Below are 23,547 nucleotides of genomic sequence, written 5' to 3'. Positions count from 1 at the left end.
GACAAAGTGGAAGTTATTGGAGTCGTAACGAACAATCCAAGTGAGGCGTCCTATTTCTCATTGATCTTTCTTCTGTAAAGAACAAAAATTGTGACTGGCCCCATCCAAGATACAAAATATATAAAATTTTCTGCACGGCTTTATTGGGTTTGCACATGCACAAACTATTCATAACTATCGTGCACAAAATTCATTTTTAAATCTACATAGTTATTAGAAATAACCATGAAGCAGACTGCAGGCACTTAAGGTGTTTTCTGCATCCTTGTTCAGAGCTGGGAGGGCGACTATTTCTTAAAGCCCAAGTGTGCGGCGTAAGTCGTGAATAATTGATCCCAGGCACGCGTTGGTGAATTAAAGGTAAAGTGATAGCACGCTGCTTTGCCTTCCTTGGCTCGCTGCTGCATTTTTAAAAACGTGGACTGACACTCAGATGTCAAAACGTTCGTCTTGTTTCCCCCCCTCATCTCCCCAAAACCCTTAACTCTGGTGTCTGGGTCCGGAAAAAAGGACATTTGATACAAAGTTTGAATAATGCAAGACGTTGATTTGGGTTTTAATTTTCATCTAAGTGCAACATTCCTGTTTCTGAGTGGCATCCTTTTTGTTCTAGACATGAAGGTCGGAGATGACCATCATAGAGAGAACTAAATATTTATACAGGATTGGTTGATAATAATCAGCTGTTTATTGTATTTAATAATTATTCTTGTTGTATTTTAGAGAAAGCTAAAGAGCAATAAGCACAAAATTGCCTGACAGTGATTGTCTAGTTTTTTTGTGCAATTATTTATGTATATATGATGCTGCAGAATAAGAGTTATATTCCCATTAATCCTAAGAGTGAATCATTTTGTTGAATTTCATGCTTTCTTTGTCAGCTTTACACTTTTATTTAGGTTGTAGAAAAAGCATCTTGTAGTAAAAATGAAGCATTGTGTAATTTTAATAAAGGAAGAAGGGCTCTGTTTGTGCTTTCTAAAAAAGAAAACCCTGTAAGTTTGAATTGCAAACTGCTTTCTAAGCAGAGGGTTGGAAGCTACTGAGATTTAGTTGTCCTCTGTGTCACTCCCTAATCAGTCCCACACCTCTCACCCACTCATTCTTTGTAAATAATTCAGAACAGCTTTTTTCCCTGCCTCAGAGAAGAGCATGCTCACAAAACTGATGGTGGACAGACAGAAAAAAATAACGCTGCGCGTGCAGATATTTTTTCTGTTGAACCTGTTCTGCATGTAGTCACCTTAAAGCTTACATAATTTTGGATTACAGAGCAATAGTCCGAACAAAACTGATCTGTAACTGTAACATACGGTAAACTAAATATGACTGAGGCGTCTTCAAACGTGCTCCTTTTGTACACGCCACAATAAGACATGTTATTTCTTACATCTGTTTTCATGTATGCTTTGCAAAGCTGAAACTGTCTAGACCTGAGCAGCATTTCTGAATACAGATGTCCACATCTGGCAGACCTGACGTTGTGCAGAGTTTTATTCTGCCTCCTGCTTGACACAACGTCTGGATAATGTCTGAGTAAGCTCCTGTGAGATCAGAGCCAGTAATTGTCTAAAAGACTATTTATGATGAGCTGCTTTAAGTGCCTCGAAAAGCATCTTTATTTTTTTTCCCCCCACTTGTCTGTTTATACTTTTCCACATGGTTATATAATATTGCAGATAAATGTAATTTAGCTTTTTGTTTTTTAAAGACTGTCATCTTTACATTATAAGGGTTATGAAAGCTCTCTAGTAGAAATACGTTGCTTCTCAGACTAACTCAGCTAAATATAATTTTAACATGAATTGGCGCGGTCCTTTACATCATGCCACAGAAATCCCAATTTTGTCCTTGTGTTTGGCAGTCAACATGTTTTATCTTGTCCTTTTTTTGAGTTCTGATTTCGATCAAATAATTTAGCATTTCACCTTGCAAATGTATTGTTACTTCCTCGAATTTATCATCTCATTTTCACTCTCCTCACGTCACAGATTTGCCCCACGTTATCGAGCCTTTCTTGCTGTAAATGTAAATTTTGCAGTCTGATGTCATAATTTTCCTTCTGTTCTTTAGTGGTAAAATGTTTGCTTCTGCAGTGCTGGAGTTTCCAGTTTTTGCCCACTAGAGTGCAGCCTATTCAGAGAGAAGCACCTGTCCACAATAGGTATCATATTTTCTAACAATTTAAAAAAATAAAGGACTAATTTGATTTGTTATCACGTTATCTAGAGAATACATTCCCAGTGTAGATACTCTTTATTAACATCAAGCTCTTAGTTTGAACAGTAAAATGTTGACAGTCTTTGACTTTTACATACAGGATAATTATATTTTTAAATTAAATAAAACACATCAGTGGTCATTGTTTATTACCCCAACTAAAATGTTCATATAATAGTTATTTGGTGTTTTAAAAGGCATGTTAAAAATGACTTACAGACGTTAGAAAAAGTCTAATAAATTATCTTAACGTGTCGGTACACTTTTCATGGTACATCTTTCTGTATAACAGGCAGCCTAACATGCCTTTAAATGATAAACTTTTATGGAAAGAAAGAGGCTTTTAACATTTACATGACATTACTGGAATATGATAAATATTCTAAATAAAATATTCTATTTTCCCTCACAATGATGAAGACAGAGGGTGATGTCAGGCTCCTATTTGTTGTCTTTCTTAGAAACAGCACTAGATGAAAAAATAGCACTAGAAGAAAAATAGGAGCTCATAAGTCATAGTCTATAGCTAAAAAAAAGCATGTGTTGACACGTTGTTTTCCTGTAAAAACACGTGACACATGTTAAGTGACACACAGCCTTCCACCTGACTTTTTATGGATGAAGTCCAATGTAGTGGTTAAGGAGTGTTTCAGTGTTGGTGTTCTTGTTAGAACGACAGAAGATTAATAATAAGACTTTTAAGAAACCACTAAAACACACAGAGATTCTCTTTTTGTCTATAATGTGATTCTTTACACATGGGGAATTCATTTATATCTTAATTGATCTTTAAAAATGTATATATATATATATATCAGACAAATAATATTTGTTATTATGAAATACACCCACGTACAATATTTAACATCCAACTGTTGTAATTTTTCCCATCAGACAGTGGACTTATCAAACTTTTCTACATCTTTCCTACAGAAAATCACATTTTGTTGCAGTTGTAAACAAACTGATTGAAGCTGAGCTCAGCTTAAACCAACTGTGTAAATAAAATCATACCGGAGAAAACAATGAGTAAAAAATACATTTTTTTTTTTTTATAAATTAGTAGGAGACAAAAATATTTTGATGCACTTATTACTTAGACTAACTTTATATAAAGATTGTTTTTTTGTCAGCGTAACTTAATATTTCAGCTCCAGAAAAATCTAAAAGAATAAAAATGCACTTTCATTTTTTTTCTTTTATTGTTGAATTTTAGTTGTTAAATTTGAGAATTTGATATGAAAATTTCCTTTAAATTTCACAGCTTGAGCTGCCAGATGTGCACACATTTATTTTGTGAAACTATAAGAACGGTGTTCTTAACAAGCATTGTTCATTTTCTACTGAGTAACGTTTTGATACTCAAAATGTAAAAAGCAAAAATAGCTTTCAGGCAAAAAAATAGCTTTTCCATAATTGTTTCCTTTCCCACCAGCTGTTTAGGCGAGTCTCTGATCGATTTGTTGACTTGTGCTTTTAGATTGTTTATAGTATTCGTTAATCCTCTATACTGTGATTCTAATCCAGTCAAACGGATCAAAATAGAGCACAGTAAGAGTTATTGAAGCAACTGCACAATGTAGGACTTTTTTGCAAAAACACTGTTGTGCAGCACGGCAAAAGATTTTCTGAATTTATTGAAATTTACTGCACAATAAGCCTTCAGTCTACCTGGCCGGCTGAAGTGTAATTTTGCTGCTCCCTCTAGCTGCAGCGTGTAAGATTTGTGTTGGGTCTTCCTGTGAGACCCTGTGTCATGGTGCAGTGAGTCTCCACTTTATGGATCAATACTGAAGCAGTGAGCTGACACAGTGAAAAGCAATATTCATAAATAATTAATCGGGCCGGCTCAGTCTATAAGTCCAGGGCAAGAAGAGAACAAACCTGAACATTCCTACGCTCGCCCGTGCTACAGTCAGATGACAGATGAAACCTTTCTGCAGATCTGTAAATGTTGCATGGTGTGATTAAAAACCTTTTAGAGGTGTTATCACGTCTCCACGTTCTATACTGTAAGTTGTTTTTTATAGATTTCTTCTGAAGGCCAGGAAGAGATGCTTCTGGTTTGATGTTTTTCATTCCCCGGCCGATTAGAGGTTTGTTTTGGGGTGATGGCGGCGTGGTGTTTCGGAGAATCTTCGTCAACCACATTGAGCTGCTTCCTGTAGTATCACTTCCATCAACGGCACAAAGATGTCCACTAAATGCAGACAGGAGATGTGATGCTACACTTTCTACCAGTTCTCCCATTGAGCAGGACTGGCTGTTTGTTACTAAAGTTGGTCGATTTTTGTAAAGTTCATCTGAAAGGAAAACAAAGGCAGTTTATTCTTATTCTTGCAACATTAAATTCAAAGGAACAGGCTTTGGGGTTCACCGTTCTAAATGTACAGACTACAGTAAGAGGCTTTTACTTTTTTAAGCAGTTACACATAAAATTATAAATTTTCAGTGCGTAAAGTGTGACTGCAAGTTAAATTTAACGAAATTTAGATTTCTTGGATAATAAAGAACGGTGAGTTCCTGGTGAGATCGTCGTTAACCTCATTGAATGTCTTGCAATTTTTAAGCGTTCATACACTGAAACTATTAAATAAAATAAAGGTAAAGATTTTAGTAAGCACAGTCATGACAAATCTTTGCAGCTATTTTTCTTAACACGAAGCAGTAAGTGATGAAGCAGAGATGAAGCAACAGGTTGCTTCATCTCTTCGTCTTCATCTGTTTGCTTTCAAGACCAGTTTTGAGTTTGTAGGAATCAATAAATCTTGAAAGGTGTATTTCCTCCAAAATTATTTTACAACAGATTTTATGTTGATTACAATGTAAATCTAAATGTGGCCATTTCCATGCATTTTTATTTATTATTAAAAATCCAAATTTAACAAAAAAAAAAGTTTTAGCACTAAGAAAATATAAATTATCATCAACAGCTTCAAGATATTTAACTGAAGCTTTACCCCAGTATTTCCTTGTTAAAATAAGAGTCACCTCAACATTTTATTTCTCAGTTAAAATGGTACAAATTCACCGTAATATAGAAACCTGCTCTGTTTTTGACTAAAGTCTTGATACCTGACTCTGATTGTTTGCACAGCAGCTATTGATATTCTATTTTTTAAACGCCCATTTCGAGCAACAGAAACATGTTTCGTATTTTGACCGACTAAGAAACCATGACTGTAGTTTACTAAGTTATGAGCAGCACTCAGCTCAAACGTTTAGCTATAACTACATTACCATGACAAGGATAATTCGGGCTTTTAAGATTAGACATGAAAAGCGTGCTGATCTCCTTTTCCATTTCTGAACCGTGACACCTCTGACATTTTGTTAAGCATCTTCTGTATCTACAGCATCTATAGCTTATTTGTTATCACAAAACCCCAGCACCATTGATTCATCTGTTTATCTAGACACTTCCTCGTGCTTTGTGTGGCTGTTGGGGATGAAAATACTCTTAACTTAACCAGTACTTAAATCTAGCGTCTTTACAGAAACTGTATATAAAATATAAACTTTGTCATTCGCGGTCAAAAGAGAATCCGTAAATATTTGTTAGACACTGACTGCAACAAATTTGTCAGCATTTAAAAGACTTAATGGAGGAAAAAAAAAAGATTCCCTCTTGAGATGCTAAGGAAAAAAATATAAAAAAGCCAGGTTGGTGTCACATGCTTGGATTAAAGTACTCTGGTACCTTTTGAACATAATCTCGTAATGAAGTAGATCTTACACCTTTAAGGTGTGACTTTCTGTTCAGCTACTTTACGCAGGTCACTCTCAGCTTCTTCCTCTGAAATATGATCACTTTTGGCTTTCTGAAGACGAAAACGGCAAAGGCCACAGGCCAGACTCGAGGCTCCGAAATAGCAGTTTATAAACCCGTAAGTGACATCATGGCGGCTCCTTTCACCTCCTCAACGCAGTCTCTCTATTTGGATACCCTTGGTTGTTTTTTGTCATTTTTTTGTGTCCTTGCATTAGAGGTGATGACAGACTTTTGGTTTTGGATTAGTCATCGGCAGTGTTATGTGTATGCTATTAATAGTCAGATGTTGCTGTTCCTTTAACTGAGGGCCATTTCTTGCTTTATTGTCATTCTGCCTTTTTCTTGCTTTTATTACTGCTCCTCCTCCATACCCTCTCTTCCTCCTAAGGCTTTCTGGCTTCATCGGCTGTGGCAATCATTAGCTTTTGTTCTGTATAATATGCGTTTTCACTTCCTGCATGATTCCTCCGTGAAACATTAGTGATGAGGTTGAATTTTGACAAAACATGAACTTAATATTGCTTGTATTTATAGAAAACAAACCGCACGTGTGATACGATGTCGCAATCAAAATTTCTGCTTCATTAAACGCTAAATGACTGTGACAGAACTTAATTGTAGAATTTAGAGGATTTATTTTCGGCTCGCCTTTTCAGTTTCTCTTAATCAGTTGGAGAAACTGTCACACTGTTTGGATTTAAGCTTTTAAAGCATCCATTTAGTTAAAAGATTATTACAGTAATCAGCAGTGCATTCAGACCACGGTGACAGATTATTACCATAATAATCCTGTCTGCTCTCCTGTCTCCTGAACCCCTCCCCCACTGTATCCTCACTGTATCCTGCTTATCAGTCCTTCCAGTGCATGCAGAGTGGCTTGGATTTCTTGTAATATTCTGTCCACGGCTTCCTCAATTAACAGAGCAACTAGGAGCTCAGATTTCACATGGGGGGGAAAAAGCACTTTCATCGGCAAGTTGGAGGAGTTCAGTCTGAGTGGTTTACCGCTGGCATCTGGCGGTGGTGGGGTGTACAGTGGTGACAGCAGCACTCACAGGGATAGTATCCTCACTGCACAGCAGCCGAAAGCAGTGGAAGGAGCGGGAAGGAGCGGATGGCAATAGTGGGAGCCGGAAGGGAGTGGTGGCAGACGCGGCGTCATGTGTTGTTGATGCAATCAAACAGAGGTGTTTTTGTGAATGGGAGTGAGTTTGGAAGTAGTTGGGGTGCTACAGCAGGAGGCACTGCTCGGAATCGGCAGGCAGTGCAGCTGAAGGAGTAGAGAAAGTGGGAAGTGATCACGAGGGAAATGCACTGACAAACTCTACTTTTCAACTCAAGTACTTTCACCAAGGTGAGCATCTACTTCAGTACTATGCTGACTGTAGATAAAATCAGCCCAATCTTTGACGGAGTACCTGTGGATCAGCGCCATGTGGAATACATTACAGCTCTGAGGACAACTGAGGGTAAACAGTAAGGACCAGGAAGTAGCCGCGTCTTGCAGCTAGTCTCTCCTTCTCCACTCATCATCTTGCCTCAGAACAGCCGGGCTTCTAATGAGCAAGTCGATGTGTGGCTGTGGCTGCAGCATCATCTCCTCCCTGATGAAGAGACTGGGCCGCACAGCGTGCTGCTCAGATCTCCTCTCCTGCAGCCATACTTCAGAACAGCTGCAGCGCCTGGCCACCGGCTGTCCGCCTCGAGCAAAGGTAACAGCGCGTAGCTCCGAGTGTCACCGCTGCATCGGGGTCGTGCCTCTCAATCGGCAGGAATTATTGTTGTTGCAAGAAACATACGGTGCATGAGTGTATACTGCAAACAAAAGCCCCGGTTGTGAAGTACGGTGTCCTTGTTTATTTGCTTTGGCTGTCTGAAATGATTTTTCAGTTTAAGGAACTATGCGCCCAAGAGAGAAGAGCAGTAATTGATTCTTTAATGGAACCAGGTGATTTAACGGCTGTCTTGCTGCCTTGACAACAGTGGATTTGCTTTCAGTTTGCACATCCATCTAAATGGATGCCTTCAGTCTGCTTGTGGTTTACAGTGATTGCTGCTCTTCCTCAGTGGAAGAAAAAGCTTTTTCTAATGGAGCGGGGGAAAGAAAAAAAACAAACAGCATTGTGGGTGCGCCTGTGAGCATGTGCTGGCGTTTGAATGCATGTCTGAATGGCTTCCGTAGCTTGACTGTAGCTTCTAGGGTTGTCCCTGTTTTATTGAACGCCGTGCACATAACTTTTCAGTTGCAAGCTGGCACTCAATGGGATTTAACTCCCTTTTTTAGAGTCCTCCAGGTAATTTGCAATTCCTCTATCAGAGGAGACAGCTTTTCTTGCTTTCTAAGAAAATGTATGCCCTCTTGAGTAATGATCAAAATCCACAAAGGAAAATGTTGTGGTATTATCGAGCTGTTGCATGGCAACAATTCAAAGGAAAATAGATAATGAGTGACAGTTCTAGGGGAAGGACTATTGCTTATAGACAAAACCATCATGGTAGTTTTATGGTACATCGAAGAAGGGCTCTCAAGCTTTCCTGTGTGAGTAGATGTGGAAAATTATTCTCCCTCTGTTCAGCAGTTCAGGGACATGTTTCACTTTCTTTCTAAGAGACGTCACAGGACACCAGCTCGAAATAGAACCACAGCGATTGAATTGAACTAAAGGCAGCCGTGGTTTTTTATGTTTATAGATCTTGAAACTGAACTAGGGCACTCATGCCCGATAATGAAGTTTTTACTCAATAAATTTAGAAAACCATAAGTCAAAATGTCTTTAAAAGCTCCCAGTCTTTTCTGACACATGTTGAAAACAGTCTGAAGGCAGAAGCGGTCCCTCAGCTTTTACCCAACACTTTGTATTCTGTCTTCATTAGTTTCCTGCTGTTAATATTGTGGGATATAAGCGGAGCCTCTATGCATCAGCTGCTCAATTTATTGCAAACTGCTGTGTACTTTGAAAACACTCACTGTTTTCTCTGCTCTCTCCAACTGTTCCGTTAAGGTCACACTGATGTGATTTATTGCTGCCATTTGGTGGTGTTAAAATTGGTTTTCTAAAAGTTTGTTGCCTATTCTCAACAAAGTTCATTTCCCAGAAATTTTAAGTAGTTTTTAGTTGACCTTGCCTGCTATAAGTCAGGTTTCAGCCGTCGAGAGATATTGCAACTAGAGACCCGAAGCCAGAAATTGAAGCGATGACCTACTCTCACAGAATGCTAATCAAACATTCAACATGGCTGCGAAAGCTAATACAAATATGGATTTTAATGAAGCTTTCAGAAAGTAATCATTAAGGCTACATAGAAAAGTGAATAATTTTTGGAATCAACTTGAAGCAGCATTTTTTACTTTTCTTTTTTTTTTTTGCTACTTTTAACATTTATCTTACCAAATGATAGTCAGTTTACTGTAGTTGTAAAACTGACTGGAAGTTGCAACTGTCTTTTGTAGCTTAATCAACGTGGTACTCAAAGCTGACGCTGCTCGAATCACAAAATAGATTTCTGGGTATCTGGTTGATACTGAACAGTTAAAATCGTTTGCCGTCCTGATATTTCACGTTGGCTTCGAACACCCCTGGATCATGTCAATTACTTCCTTCCAGCTCGAAAACATCACAGCTATGGTTAGATTGCACTTCAGTCAGCCTCCACACAGTTTCATGGTTTATTTTCAGACAGTAGCGCGCGTGCGCTGTGGCCGCTTTTTCCGAACCAAATGTTTGACAGGTAACGGAGCAACTCAGAAAAGAAGCTTTTTGCACATTTTAATTTACGTTGCAGTACAACGGCGTCTTCAAAGCTGTTCATATAAAGCTGGTGTCATAGAGGCACAATTGTTTTTACCTACAGGTTGTCCAAATCCCTATGTCCGAAATATACTTGCTGCAACGACCCGTCTTTAAATGCAAAACACCAGTTTGTCATGAAACTCTTATCCTGCCGTAGCAACTGTAACCAAAAACTAAACTGCACTGCCACACTGCAGGCAGGGAGCATAAATTGTGCATGTTGTTATTTTAATAAACAGACAAAGCTTTGCTCCTTAAACTCCATGAAAAGTGAAATGATTAAAGGCACATGTGAGCAGATGGAGTTCCACCAACAGCTTAACAGCAGCAAAAACATGAAGGATTTGCTTCCATTATTTCAGGGTTTTGTTTTTTTGACACTTATTACAATACACAATCTGTAAACATAATATTGTTATACAAATACTGAAGGTGAACGTGAAAACTGTTAAATTAACAGGCTTGTTCCTGTCTTACGAACAAGTGTAGGTAGGAAGAGTTCCAGCTGTTTAATTGATAAGTAATGTTGCTTGATGGCTTGTCTTATTTAAAAAAAGTTTTTAACCATATTCATTTACAATTAGATATAAAATAACTTGTCAAGATGCAGATAGATTGGCTTGCCTTAGCAAATTAATTGGCACTGATGGGATGTTATGCAAGCTGATGGAATCTGTCAAATCTGGCTCTGATGGTGACAAATGGTTGTACAGTCTCTGCCCGCCACAAACACACAGAGCAGTTTTACATGAAGGCTGCACACTTACAGTCCAATTAATGTATCACTGTGTCAGGTTTCTTTTAGTCCAGGCTTTAAGCATTTCTAGTTTTGTATGCTTTTGCAACCAAGCATGGTGGTGTTGGACCACCAAAGCTACATGCTGTATGTTATTAAACACAAAACATGTCTTTTTAGAATATTTTGCCATGGTTAGGTCATCCTCCTCTTCCTCCTCTTTCTCTGTGTGTTTACATGCTTTAATGCAGTGCCAAAACAACAAATTTTTTTTAAATTTTGTTTACTTTCAGCCTCTGAACAACTGTCCTTTAGATATCTTTAGGCTTTTGTCACATGATCCAGAGTGGCTCCCGTACAGGCTCTTATTAATGCTTTTCTTCCGCTGTTGCTCAGCAACCAGCATCACTTTGCCCTCTTCATTAATTTACCTTTTTCAATTTTTAAAATTCCCAATCAACTGTTCTCTCCAATTTCCTGACACCCACAAACTCTAGACATCAGTATAAGTGCTGTCGTGTTCCTCAGGTCAAGTCAAGTGAAAGTTGTTGGTCGTATTGTGACATTTTTAACGCACTAAATTAATAACTACTCCTTTCATGAATGTCTTTCAGAATTTGGTGAGACATTGGCCTAAAAATCTGTCAAACACTTGTTTATAATTAAATACAGGTTATATTGATCTACTTCCTGTTGACATAAATTGATCATGTCCTTGTTTCTTTTAGATATATTTGTAGTTGTTTCCACCAACACTTTCTCATGAGTTTTGTTTACCAATGCCTTGTAAATCGAAATACGAGTTGAGGTAAATCAGATAAGCATCGTGATTCAGAGTTATGCGCTCACTGAAATATATTTTTCTTGTTTATTATCTAATTATGAAGATTTTTTGTAGTAATTTCAGTTTTTGTGGCCAGACCCTTTATTTCCTACCTGAATAGGGACTAGTTTAAAAGTAAGAGTGTAGACAATGTGATTTATTAATACAATAGTAGTTTGAATTATTTTATGTTTTTGTTATGACTGAATTCAGGGTAGGAGCTGCAGTTCTCTTCTAGAAAACCTGGATCTTGTTTGTCCAGAAGCAACATCCTTTATTTCTCTCTCCCCCCAATGATGAATAAGGCTGTTTGTCAGACCCTAAAGTAAACATTTGTTCTTGTTATCCTAACAGCTCTGATATTGTTTTCTGTGTTTGTTCTCTGACGTTTTCTATTAGAGGACACAAATTCACACCTGCCCTCCTCTATTCCTCAAAGCTATTTTTGCCCACTTCACGGTTCCAGCTGGACTAAGAATAGAGACTGATGAATGAAACTTGTGAGCATGCTAAAGGCCACGTGTAGCAAGAATCTAATTTTCCTTCACTTCAGGTTCACCAAAACACAATTTAAATCGGGTTTTAAGCTTTAAAAGACTAGCAGATTGTGGATTTAGTTGCTATTGTTTAAATGTTAGATTTTTTTTAACAACAACTCTGACACTGCTAGATTAAAAGAATAAATAAATCTTTGCTAAGCGACATTTAATTTGTTTGTTGTATGCTGGGCTTTTCTCCGGTTTGTCTGTTTCACAGTGTGTTTGCACAGCTCACAGCTGTCTGAGCAGCAACAAGCAGCACATTTCAAGCTGTGTTAAGGACACTGATTACAGAATCCTGCGTGTTCCAGTAAAAGGCAGAGAAATTTTAGCTATTCATAGCCTTCCTTTTCTAGGCTCACTGCTATGGACTGGCAGTCCCTAGAGAGGGGGCTGTGCAATCTGAGATAGGTCTAATGCTTCCCACCACAGCAGCATTGGGACTATGCTCCAAAGAGGAAAAGAAGTCTCACAAAGGGACCGGTAACTTTTCCCTCAAGGTCAAGAAGCTTGGTTGGAGCTGAAATGGAAAAAATATGAGCATCCTCAAAGTATTTCTCTACTTTGTTGTGTAGTGGATTGTGGAGATTGGGAAATGCAGTCAGCATAGCTGATTTCTAATTAGTCACAGTTCAGATTAGTTACAGACCTCTTATGAGCGTTTAAAATGTCTGCTGGAACCCTTAAAGCTGCTGCGACACAGATTGTTTGCAACCTAAAAGATGGTATGGAACCACTGATTTCAATTTGCCAATAGTAAACTGCCACATAAGCTGAAAACCATAAGAAATGCTTCACATTTAAAGGTTGGGCAGGAAAGTCTGCATAATGGTACCATTCTTGGTTGTTGACAATACTGAATGACAGAAGGTACCTCTTTGATCTTAATGAATTTTATTTATCAGCACCCAAGTTATATGGATCTAAATCAATGCACAGAGTGATTGCTTGAAGTGTGTGTGTTCAGTAAAAGTCAAATAATGCCATATGATACTCCATCTTTAAATAAGTTGGCTTTTAGGTTATTATATCATTATTTTTATTTGGGTTAAAGAATTATACTCAGCTCTCAAGCTTCTGGTAATGAAGAAGTTCAGCCTCATCCTCCATTCTTGACTCTGTGTGAACAAAAAGCTCCAGTTTTCTGAGTTTGGGCATTCAGAACAATAATGTGTTTTTTTCCTTCTATGAAACTTGCATTTTAATATTAATAAGCTCTATTCTGTTTCGCGTTCATCTGAAGTTCTGGGTCTGCTACTCAGCATATAAGGGACAAGATGATTGATGGCAAAAGTCGTTACTTTTGTTTAATTCTGCATGTAGTTTTAGATATCTCAGACCTATCTCTGCGTGTTTGTAAACTCAGAGTTTCGGCACTCAAGCTATTGCTACAGTTAAACAATATTTTTCTTTTGTTTTTGACAGATCAGGCTTTGTTTATTGGCTTTTTCTGGAATTTCAAATGCTCCCAAGGCTGTTGTATCTATCTGTTTGAGCTAGTGCATCCAGTCTTGTGTGTTCTGAAGCAAAACACAATCCCTGCCATCATTATTTCTTTTCTCCTGCTGAGCAATGCGAGCATGTTCCCAAGAACTAATTTTCCATGTCAGTAATATTTAGAAAAAACATCTGCAAGATTATGAAAAAAAGTATCCAAATGTAATAACCTTCTTGTGAGCGGTTTCCTTTTCTTTTAGCACAACTTATGGCAAGATTGGAGCGTTTGTCTTTAATGTTACTTTTGTGTGTCTTTGCAGAATGTCAAGCCCTTCCCCTCCTCAGACAGCCTAGCGAAGGTTCAGGAGGTAGCAAGCTGGCTTTTGGAAATGAACCAGGATCTGCTGTCGGGGGGCAGCAGCAGCAGGCGGAGTCGAGGCCCCGGGGGACAGGCAGTGCGAGGTAACGCCTCCTCCACGGCCCGGGCACCCCAGCAGGCAGCAGAGGAGGGCGACGAGGATGAGCACATCAACCGGGTGGTTGTGGAAAATGAGCAGCTGCACCAGAGGGTGAGCCCAGTTTTGTTTTCATGCAAAAGTCTTTTAAACAGGAAGTAGTTCAGGGGTGTTTGTGAAGACTTTTAGAAAAATTACTTGAATAAGTTACATAAACGTCCTCTAAGTTTGCCTCAACATCTTTGCAAATAGGAGCACAACAGATTGATTTTCCTGTGGGATTATTGTTGTTCTTTCTGTGGCTTTTCACAGCCGGAGGCGTCACAGGTTGATGATGAGAGGGAGCAGCCATGGGCACCCGGCGAGTCAGGAGCCAGCAACGGCCCTCAAGGAGAGGAAGAGGGGGAGGAAGGCAGGGGAGGCCCGCTGAATGAAGTGACTGGGGAGGATAAAAGAGCCCGGTGGATGTGGGGGGCGGGGCAGAGACCGCTTCGGGGCCAGGCGCACCTTGAAGACGAGGAGGACGAGGAGGAAGAGGAGGAGAACAACAACAGCAGCAGCCACCAGGAGGAGGAGGAGACGGAAGAGAGGACAGAGGGTGGGGAGGAACCCGGAAGGGAGGAGGAGGAGAGGGAAGAGGGTGAGGAGGAGGACGAGGAGGAGGACGACGATGAGGAGATGGACCAAGACAGTGATGAGTTTGAACATTCGGCAGAGAGCGGGAGGGAGGAGGAAGAGGAGGAGGGCGGAGAAGGGGAAGAAGGGCTACGCTCACCCTCTCTCAGGAACAATGTGTCTGCCCCCAATAATAATCAGGACTCGGGATGTACACGCCAAAGTTCTTCCAAGAAGGTAAGTTTTCACAACACACAAGTTTAGTCTTTTTATATAAAAACTCTTCTGGGAGTTAAAGTGTGTGAGGGGTAGTTTTCATCATGTCTGTTTAGCTGAAGGTCAAGCTGAATAGATGTGGTGTGCATTTAATACGCTGATCATAAAACTGATGACAAAAAAGTGACCTAAAAGCTGGATTTAGGTTCTTTCTACATCACCGAGTTAAACCCCCTTGCATCCTCTGAACTGGCACCACATTGTCCTTATTTAAGTCAGCAGCTCCACCTAGAGGCCTAAATATTACAATGCAAAGCACATCAGCCAGTGGCCAAATCTTGAAGTTTTTGAAAATTAGAATAGTGGTTTGATTGATTTAGACTAAAGTGTCTGATTTACTGTGTTGGTCTAAGGTCCAAAGACACATGTTTAAAGGGCTCTAATGGCACCTTTAAAACCTGAGTTATGTAAGGTTTTATGACTGGGGTTCAAGAGTAGAAGCTTTTTTGACTGCCATGTTTGTTTTCAGAATTATTTCAAGATCATTTTCTTTTATTTTATTCTATTATGCGAGTGTTGGTTCAGGATTCACATTATTGTTTTCCTGTGTTTTTTCTTTTTTTGTTTGTTTGTAATCTGACTACTTCTGCCAATGTTAAGCCAATGTTTTAGCCCATCCTATATGAAAAAGGTCAGCTGTTCAGGAGATGAGAACTCTTACTTTAGGTTTTTTTCCCCTAGAGAAAATAGTTTCTCTAGTTTTTACTTTTCATTTCTTTGCTGTGGCCTTTGATTCAGATGCTGCCCTTGCTTCTCATGTTGTTAAATGTAGCTGTTAGATTTTGCTCCCAGGTGCCTCCTGCAGACTGACGCAGCAGACGACCAGACATGTTTGTCAGGGTCTTTGTCACTTTGAGTGGCCATCTGGCTTTGTTGTTGAATTCACACACTTTGTTGAGCTGTGGGTGGCTCATGCATGGAAATATGGATTAACTAGCAAAATGACATTTTATATATATATATATATAATAATAATAACTCAACACTGAAAATATCCTCATTGATACTCCTTTTGTCTGCACGGGTCACATATTTTCTTTAATGAGAGCAGTTGGATACATTTCCAAATAAAATGTAACTTGCATATTTTATGTTGCATCTCCTACACACTGGCCTTGACATGAGCAGAAATGAACCACAAAAGACCAACTCTTGTAGTCCTCCCACATGTTAGTAACTCATTAGTCGCTATCATAATGTGTATTCATGAACACTCATTTCATTTGACTGGGCCTGTGCATGGTTCGTTTCTCAGCTGGTCGTTTTTCTTGTTGGTAAAATCAAAATTGTTTTTGAATTCCCACAGAATAACAACTACTTGCAAAACAACTGGTAGCCTTACTGTCGTTGTTCATCTGTCTTCGTAATGTTGGTTCCCATGTGACGTCACACTTCCAGACGCTCCCCCTCGCTCGTCACCATTGCAGTACGCAACAGCTTCAACCACTTCAGAGGAGACGTTTTTTTTTTTTTTTTGACTATAGTGGCAATGGCTGTTTCATGTTGGATTAAAAAATGTTCTATATGTGCAGACGGTTTGGTAAAGTGTAGTTTTCATTACATTCCAAAGGTCAGGACCTCAAACGGAGGAGTTAGGTGCGGATTGTCAGTCTGACTGGCAAACACCAACCGCAAGGATCAGATCTGCTCGGACCATTTTTATTCCAGTAAAAGTAACATTTTAAAAAGCCTAAACTGGATGGTGTGCTAGAATGACCGGTTTCATGATTCTGAATGTCTCTACTGTAGATAACTCAGCTATGCTATGTGCTAAACCCCGAAACTAACATTATGGTTAAAGAATTAAATTTCAAGTTAAAGGATTTTGTCAGTGATATGACATTTGCACAATAAAAACTGTTGATAGTTGATAGTTACGAAGCACGTCCCATTCTAAGCCATAAACACACTGTTGACAAGGTAAGCCTACATGTATGATCATATTACTTACCCTGCCAGTAACCAGAACTTTGTTATTAACATGGAGAGTTCAGTCATCCTTTATAAATCTGTTGAAACACTTATTTTATGAGTCCATTGCTTTCAGGCCATGTAGCTCCTCTGTGGTGTAGGCACTATGAGATGGGCGGCAAATTGTCGGGTTTGCTTGACTTTTTTTTCACTCCATATGGGTCAGTCCCGACAGTAATGATCTTCTGCATATATCTTTCCCTGGTACATTGGTCAAGAGTAAGTAAATACTTGGATTCAGTTTGCTTTGAAGCCATCGTTGTCTAGCGCTTACCTACCAGCATGGCGAAAATATCTATTCTGGCCGAGACTCGTGGGAACTATGTCAAGTTTGCTGCATGTTAAGCATGCTGGATTCTTCATTTACCCATTTTCTACATCTGCTTTGTCCTGTTCAGGGTTATGGGCTGGGCTGGGGGTCCCAGCAGTCAGAATTGTGAGAGGGGCTGGGTCTGTCCCCAGTTCGGCACAGGGTTAAAAGAGACACAACCGTCTGCGTACACACTCACTTGAGCACTTTGGAGTCACTACATCCTTGTTGTTCTAGCCTTTGTCACCAGAGGGAGCCAGTTGAATGAAAGTTAGGTTTTTATTATGCTAATTTATAGCTCTTCGGTTCGTGGTACATTATATACATTTCATTTAATTTCATTTCCTTTCCTTTCCTTTCCTCAACTCATTCCATTTTGTGTATTAACACAATATAAGCTGAAATGAGCACTCCTCAAAAAACAAAAACAAAGTTAATTATTTTTAAAGAAATAAAGCGGTAGCTGGCAGCGTTTATGCTCGGGTCAAAATGCACATGAGAAGGTTGGATGCTGTTTGGCAGTTTAATTTGTCTCACATGATTTGGGCAGATAAATGTTTTTATTTTTTTTACAGCCTTTTCACAATACTTAATAAAGATAACGATTTAACCTAAATACTATAAATGTATCTAGAATCCCATGTGCCGTGTCCACAGTTTCAGTTTCTCCTTTTTTACTGAGCCTGTGTGTGAAGTTATGCCCGTCACCTTAGCTGCTTTGGAGCTGAAAGTGATTTGACATCGTGCTGCGTTACTTGAAGCCAAACATTCTTGACTTCTTGCCTTCAGCACTGTATTGGTATGTCTCACCTCAGACTGCAAAGAGAAGAAGCATAAAGCAGTTGTCTTTAAAAAAAAAAAAGCAGTTCAGATATTCATTTATGTGCTGGCTTTCTTGTTTTAATACATGATTATGTTAGATGTTTGTACTATAGTAATTTGTTTTTTTGTTCGTTTTAATCCTGCCATTTATCTTGGCTGCCTCAGGGTAATTGTTTATATTTCTATTAGGCTTACCAGAGCTGAACATGCCTTTCTAAACAAGATGCTAAAAACTGCACTTTGTCATGAGAAGACGTGATCCAGGCTCCCTTGCCAGAACACCGAGTTAGTGAACACTGTGGAAACTCCTCACTTTGCCATCATTCATCTGAGGAATCTCCTCTGAGTTTTTGTTTTGACTGTTGGGTCATGGAGAAACTGGATAATGAAGGTGAAGGACATTGGAAGTTCTTGAATCATCTGATAGAAACAGCAATATAATATGGAACTGAAATACTTTATTAATTATGGATGAGTATTGCAGAAATGCACACGCTATCCTTCAGCTGAAGAAGCTGAATGGGGTTGATGATGATGGTGATGATGATGTTGCAGACTGGAATAGTGTGTCTTTCACATGGCTTAAAGAGAACTAAGATTAGTCTGAAAGCTCAAGTAACCTCTGCAACATGTCAGAAACAAGCAGCCGCTTCATTGGTTGCTTCACGCCCGCCGGCCGTATGGCAACAGCAATTTGGTCTGTTCATTTTCTCTTATATAAAATTTTCATATTCAGTCATTTCCAAATATGGGCTGAATAGGAAATGTACAATTTCAAAATAGCCTAAAGGCGTCAGACACCTTTTTAGAAATGAGACATTCTTGTTTTTGGAGCATATGGTAATGCGCTGTTACGTAGCTCATTCCCTCGTATTGAGTTCAGTCTGCACAGCTGCCTGTTTGAAAGACAACTTTCTTATCCATTGTGTTGCAGAACTGATTATGTTAGAGCAAGAATGTCAGATAAAATGATGGATTTTAACATTTACAATTCGCAGGCTCATAACTGATGTGCAAACAATAAAATACCCATCTGAAGTTAAAGCAATCGAACCAAGTGGAGTTCTGTGGCAACATTTTAAACAATATCTTACCTGTTGTAAATATCCTTTTAAACAACCTCAGTTTGGAGAAATAAGTTAATTCTAACTGGATTGATGAGCTAACAGCTTTACGATGGCAATAAGCCACTTTTGGCTTGTTGCCATCATTAAAACCCTAGCTTTTAAATTGTGGTTGTCTTTAATAATAAAAAAAGTAAATTATTTAAAAATATTGTTTATCATGCTGTCCTACCACCTGAATTCTTATTGTTGGAATGTTGGTCTTTTATACTTTTCTTAAATTATTTATAAAAAGATCAGAATAGAGTTAGATTATTGAAAATGTAATGTAATCCTACCTCCTGAAACCTCAAAATCTCCAATTAAAATAAACATAAGCCATAATTTTTATGACCTTAGTTTCTATTAAGATGTTTATAAGTTTGATTAGGTTTCACACGCTGATCAGAAAGCAAGCTGAGAATGTGTCAGGATGTGAAATTACCGTGATTGTATGTTTTGCTTGTGAATACTTCTCTAAGTGGCTGAATTCCCTAGATGGCATTTTTCCACCAGCTGCCTCTGCCTTCAGTCCTACATGCTCAATTGGATAAACAGCTGTCGATAAGGCACCAACTTACTCCAACTGGGGTGAACATTCAGTTAAAAACTGATACCCAGGGTCTGAAACGTCTGACTGTTCGGCTGCTGTGTTAGGGCCCCTCGCTGTGCTCTAATCCTCCTCAAACAATAGTGGATGCGAGAATAGAAGAGCGCCTAAGTCCTTTAGGTCTTTTGTTGTTGGCTGTTTAAACTTTTAAACACACACAGGGAAATGATATTTTGCTTTGCACTCAGTGTGTTGATTCAACTCTGCCAACTGTCCTTTGTTTGAGGACTGAGGCATTTAGCATAAATGGCATAAACTCCCTGCTGGTGCACTACTTGCCGTCATGGGCACCTTCGTATTTTCACATCTTTGCCGATAAACGCTTGTGTAGTTAGATTTAATTGAACCGCAAAGACGTCCTGCTGCTTTTACTGTCTTTGTAGCTTAACGCAAAACACTTCAATACACCTAAAAGTCCTTCCATCTTGACTCTGTTCAAGCGAATCCTTGCCTAAGAGTACATGTCACACATACTAATCTTGGCTAACTGCGATCTTCTCCTGAAATATCCTAAGCCTCATTGATGACAGAGACAGATTTATTGACATTCTTTGATACTTTGGAACTGTTACAGAAAGTTGGCATGTCACAAATCCTAGCTTCAGCGCTGATGTTGATGAATATGATTCAGAATGTCTGTCGGAAGCTGTCTGTTTTGATGGAATAAACTCAACTGGGCTCTGAGATACGGGCCGCCCTTTTTGGACAGACCTAAGAGGTCGCAGAGTGACCACAATGAGGAAACTCCCCGGTCACACGTGTGCTGCGTCAGACGAGTCCCGGTTCACATTCCACCGCCGAGGGGTCATGAGAGCAGATTCCACAGTGCCTGGCTGAGAGGGAGAGGCAGAGTTGGTCCATCCTCTTTTCAGTCCCTGATATCAGCAGCTCCGCCTGGCTCGGCTGCAGCAGTGACCTCACAGCCCGGAGATACTTTAAAGGGTGCCAGTCAAGAGGGTGGGTGAGCTCTGAGTCAGGACAGGGTCTAGCAAGCACAGCTTTAACACATCTGCGCAATGCTTTGGAGGTCCAGGAAAGGTGCCACAGTTGTTTAAGAAAAGCCGTCTACGTGCAGCTTTAGTCGGTCAGCGTTCGAGGGGCTCCTTCTGGGACATGACCCATTAGACAGTTTGTTTTGCAATGCTGCGGCATTGCCCTATTCCCCGTTTCTCATCGTCCGGCACTCAGAAAAAGATGCCAAATGCTGCCCGTGGGAAAGAAAAGGCTCCGCAAATCCCACCGGAGAGCCCGGCGCTCAACCTGGCAGACCCCAAGGACATGGCCGCCCAGTCGTTGCCCCCTCAGAAAGTACTCAAGATATTCAGCATCAATATCATTGCTCAAGGTTTACCGTTCTGTCGTAGGCGGGTGAGTACCGCTCGTCAACGGCCAGCTACGCAGTTTGGTTTCATTTTAATGACCCATTCCCCAAATGTCAAAGATCACTGGAAAGAGTTGTCCTTATTCACCTTGTTAAGTTTTCATTTTTAAAGCTTTTTTTGCCCTGAAGATGGAAATTTAAAAAGTAAAGATAACTGCTTAATTTTATTAATTATTTTCTCTTGTTTTATCACAATGCAGCTTGTATTTATTTCCCCAATTCATCAAATTTGACCCAACTCTAAAAACAACCTTTTAAGTTGTGCTACAAATTGTCCCAACTTGACCGATGTCTTTTGTTTTTGTCTGCCGTTACGTTCATGTCTAGATTGAGGGATTCGCACACAGATTTACATTTGACTTCTCGTGGTGGATGACGAACCCCGAGATATAACCTTAAAAAGACTTGAAGCAGAGAGCCTATTTTTAGAGTAATTTTAGTCCACTTTCACATTCCTACCGAACTAATTCAGCATAATGTAAAGCATGTCTTGAAATAAATGAAATGGGACAACCGTGTCAAGAAAGCTGCCACCTCAATGAATCCAACCCCAGAATGAGTTTTAGGAAATGTGTAAGAAGCCAGTTAAACCAACCTAATGTTCAAACTTCATACATATATACACACACACAACATAACTGGACTTTAAAAACAGTGTATACCAATAATTTTTATATCTTTTTAACAAGAGGCTGTTTTTTAATAAAAAAAAAAAATCCATTTTATTATTTTCATTGTTTATTAAGATTATGGGAAAATATTTTCTGTAAGTGTAAAATACTTAGCAAACCATATATTTGAAGTTGATTTTAAATGTGGGAAAGAATTCCTATTAGTTGTTTTTTATCTTAAACTTATTCCCATTAGCATTAAAGAGCATACCAGACACTTCATGGTCTGTTAGTTTTGCAAACTCTAAAAGATGCAACATAACACCTGGGTTGCTGTTTCCATTTTAAGGCCCCGGTTTGTTTACTCTGCACTAGAGGACATTTCAACTCTTTACATCCTGGAGCGTTTTCTTTTCTTTCTCTGAGATAAGACAATAGTCGGTCGCATAACTCTCCAATTTGTCCAAAAAAATCTTGAAATTGTGATAAAAGAAGTATTAAAGTGAAAGACTCAGACGGAGCTACAGTTTTTGCCGTGTCAGCGTAATCTTTTCCTATTTTTGTGTTGATCACAGAAAAAGAGCTGATGAAGTATTAATTAGGCCTTTCATTGTAGTAGTTTATGAATGGTTGAAAGAATATGGAGAATATTATTGCAGCAGATTTAGTAGCTTTACGTAACAACAAATTTTAAAATGTTAAATATAATTAATCTGGTTTCTTGTTCTGTTTTTAGCCTTTAGCATAGCCTTGTATTAAAACTAAAGACTGAAAACTTTGCTTCGTATTTCTGTTAAAAGGTCCTCATGCATACATAGTTTGCGGTTTTATATTCTAACAGAATTTTGCAGTGAACATGTCGGCTTCATTTGGGTACATTTAGGTTTTTGTAACTTCTGTGGACTCTTATTGCTGGGATTGCACCTTCTAATTTCATAAAATAATGTAGACATGAGGACAGTTTATGTTTCAGACTTTTTTCTATTATGCCTAAAAAGTTTCATATTAATGAGTGTTGGTACATTATCACAACAGACAAATGTAGATTGAAGCAAATTTATTTTTTGGTATAAATTTCTGTCATTTATAGAAATTCAACAGTGCATTTTTTTCTTTTAATTGAAGTTACTGAAATTCAATTTAAAAATGAAAATGGTGCTGTTACATATGCCTCTTGTTTATTATTAGCTACTTATCTCAAGAGCATGTTAGATTAAACGCATGCTGACATTGGTTGTGAAGTTTAGCTTGTCTGCTGAATTGTGCTTCAGTTAAAAAATATAAACAAATGAAACACTTAAGATGTAGGAATAGTAAGAACAAAAGAGGGGTTTTAGTTTCAGCAGGATGCACATTAATTGAAGGAAAAAGAAGGAAATGAACAAAGAATTTAGAGACAGGAGTTGAGTTGAGCTCCTAAACTTTTTGCTCGTTGATTGAAATGGTTGGACGCTTTGCAATGTTCGGTTTGTTTGCAAGTTATACTTTGGAAACTAAATTAAAGGTCCACACGGCGAGTTCAGGGAGTTCTTGTTCCTGTTGACGTAAGTGGAGCGAAAGCCTCGTGGCTTGACCTGCGCATGTGGCAGCGGTCAATAAATAGCACAGCCTGGATATTCCTTGGTCTTTGTGGTATAGTTTAACTTAATTTACCTTAATTTACATGGTCTGTACGCTTCATTAAAGTTGGTTAATTTCTTTCTCATCCAAGCTCCATTTTGAATATTTTCAAATGATCTGATTCCTTTTTTCCTTTTGCTCAAAATGGTCAAAAAGATCTTTTGTACCATTTCCTTTTTTTTAAAGATACATGAACAGATTAACATGACTCCTCAGCTTGTCAGTCAAGTACTAATAAATAAAAATAGTCCCAGGACAAAATGTTAGATTGAAGACTGATGAGTAGGAGGATGAGCTGTATTTCCGATGCCCAGAATAGGTGTCCAGCTGTTGCAGGAAATGGCTATCAAGATATAGATTAAGAGCAGAGACATTTTAGCAGCGTTACCACTTTGCCACCCACCACACCCTGCACTGCGGGCCTATCGAGTAAGGCAATCTGGACGTGCCCATTG

The 23,547-nt window shown here is 39.0% G+C and overlaps 1 protein-coding gene across 4 annotated transcripts in view; it reads left to right on the top strand.

The window, feature by feature from the left end:
* fbxw7 (F-box and WD repeat domain containing 7) overlaps window positions 1-23,547 on the top strand; it is a 95,601-nt gene that overhangs the window by 15,226 nt on the left and 56,828 nt on the right. For 2 of the 4 annotated variants that reach the window (XM_017407615.3, XM_017407599.2), the window contains exons 3-4: window positions 13,639-13,887; window positions 14,086-14,625. In XM_017407615.3, coding sequence (XP_017263104.1) covers window positions 13,708-13,887; window positions 14,086-14,625 — 720 coding nt within the window. In that variant the 5' untranslated portion in view covers window positions 13,639-13,707. Of the gene's footprint in view, window positions 1-7,548; window positions 7,705-13,638; window positions 13,888-14,085; window positions 14,626-20,422; window positions 20,849-23,547 lie in introns of those variants that run through there. The other 2 variants (XM_017407628.3, XM_017407638.3) reach the window with 2 other exon arrangements.

The sequence above is a fragment of the Kryptolebias marmoratus genome, linkage group LG3 (assembly GCF_001649575.2).
Source record: "Kryptolebias marmoratus isolate JLee-2015 linkage group LG3, ASM164957v2, whole genome shotgun sequence".
Taxonomy (NCBI): domain Eukaryota; kingdom Metazoa; phylum Chordata; class Actinopteri; order Cyprinodontiformes; family Rivulidae; genus Kryptolebias; species Kryptolebias marmoratus.
This window is presented reverse-complemented; position numbering and strand designations above follow the sequence as displayed.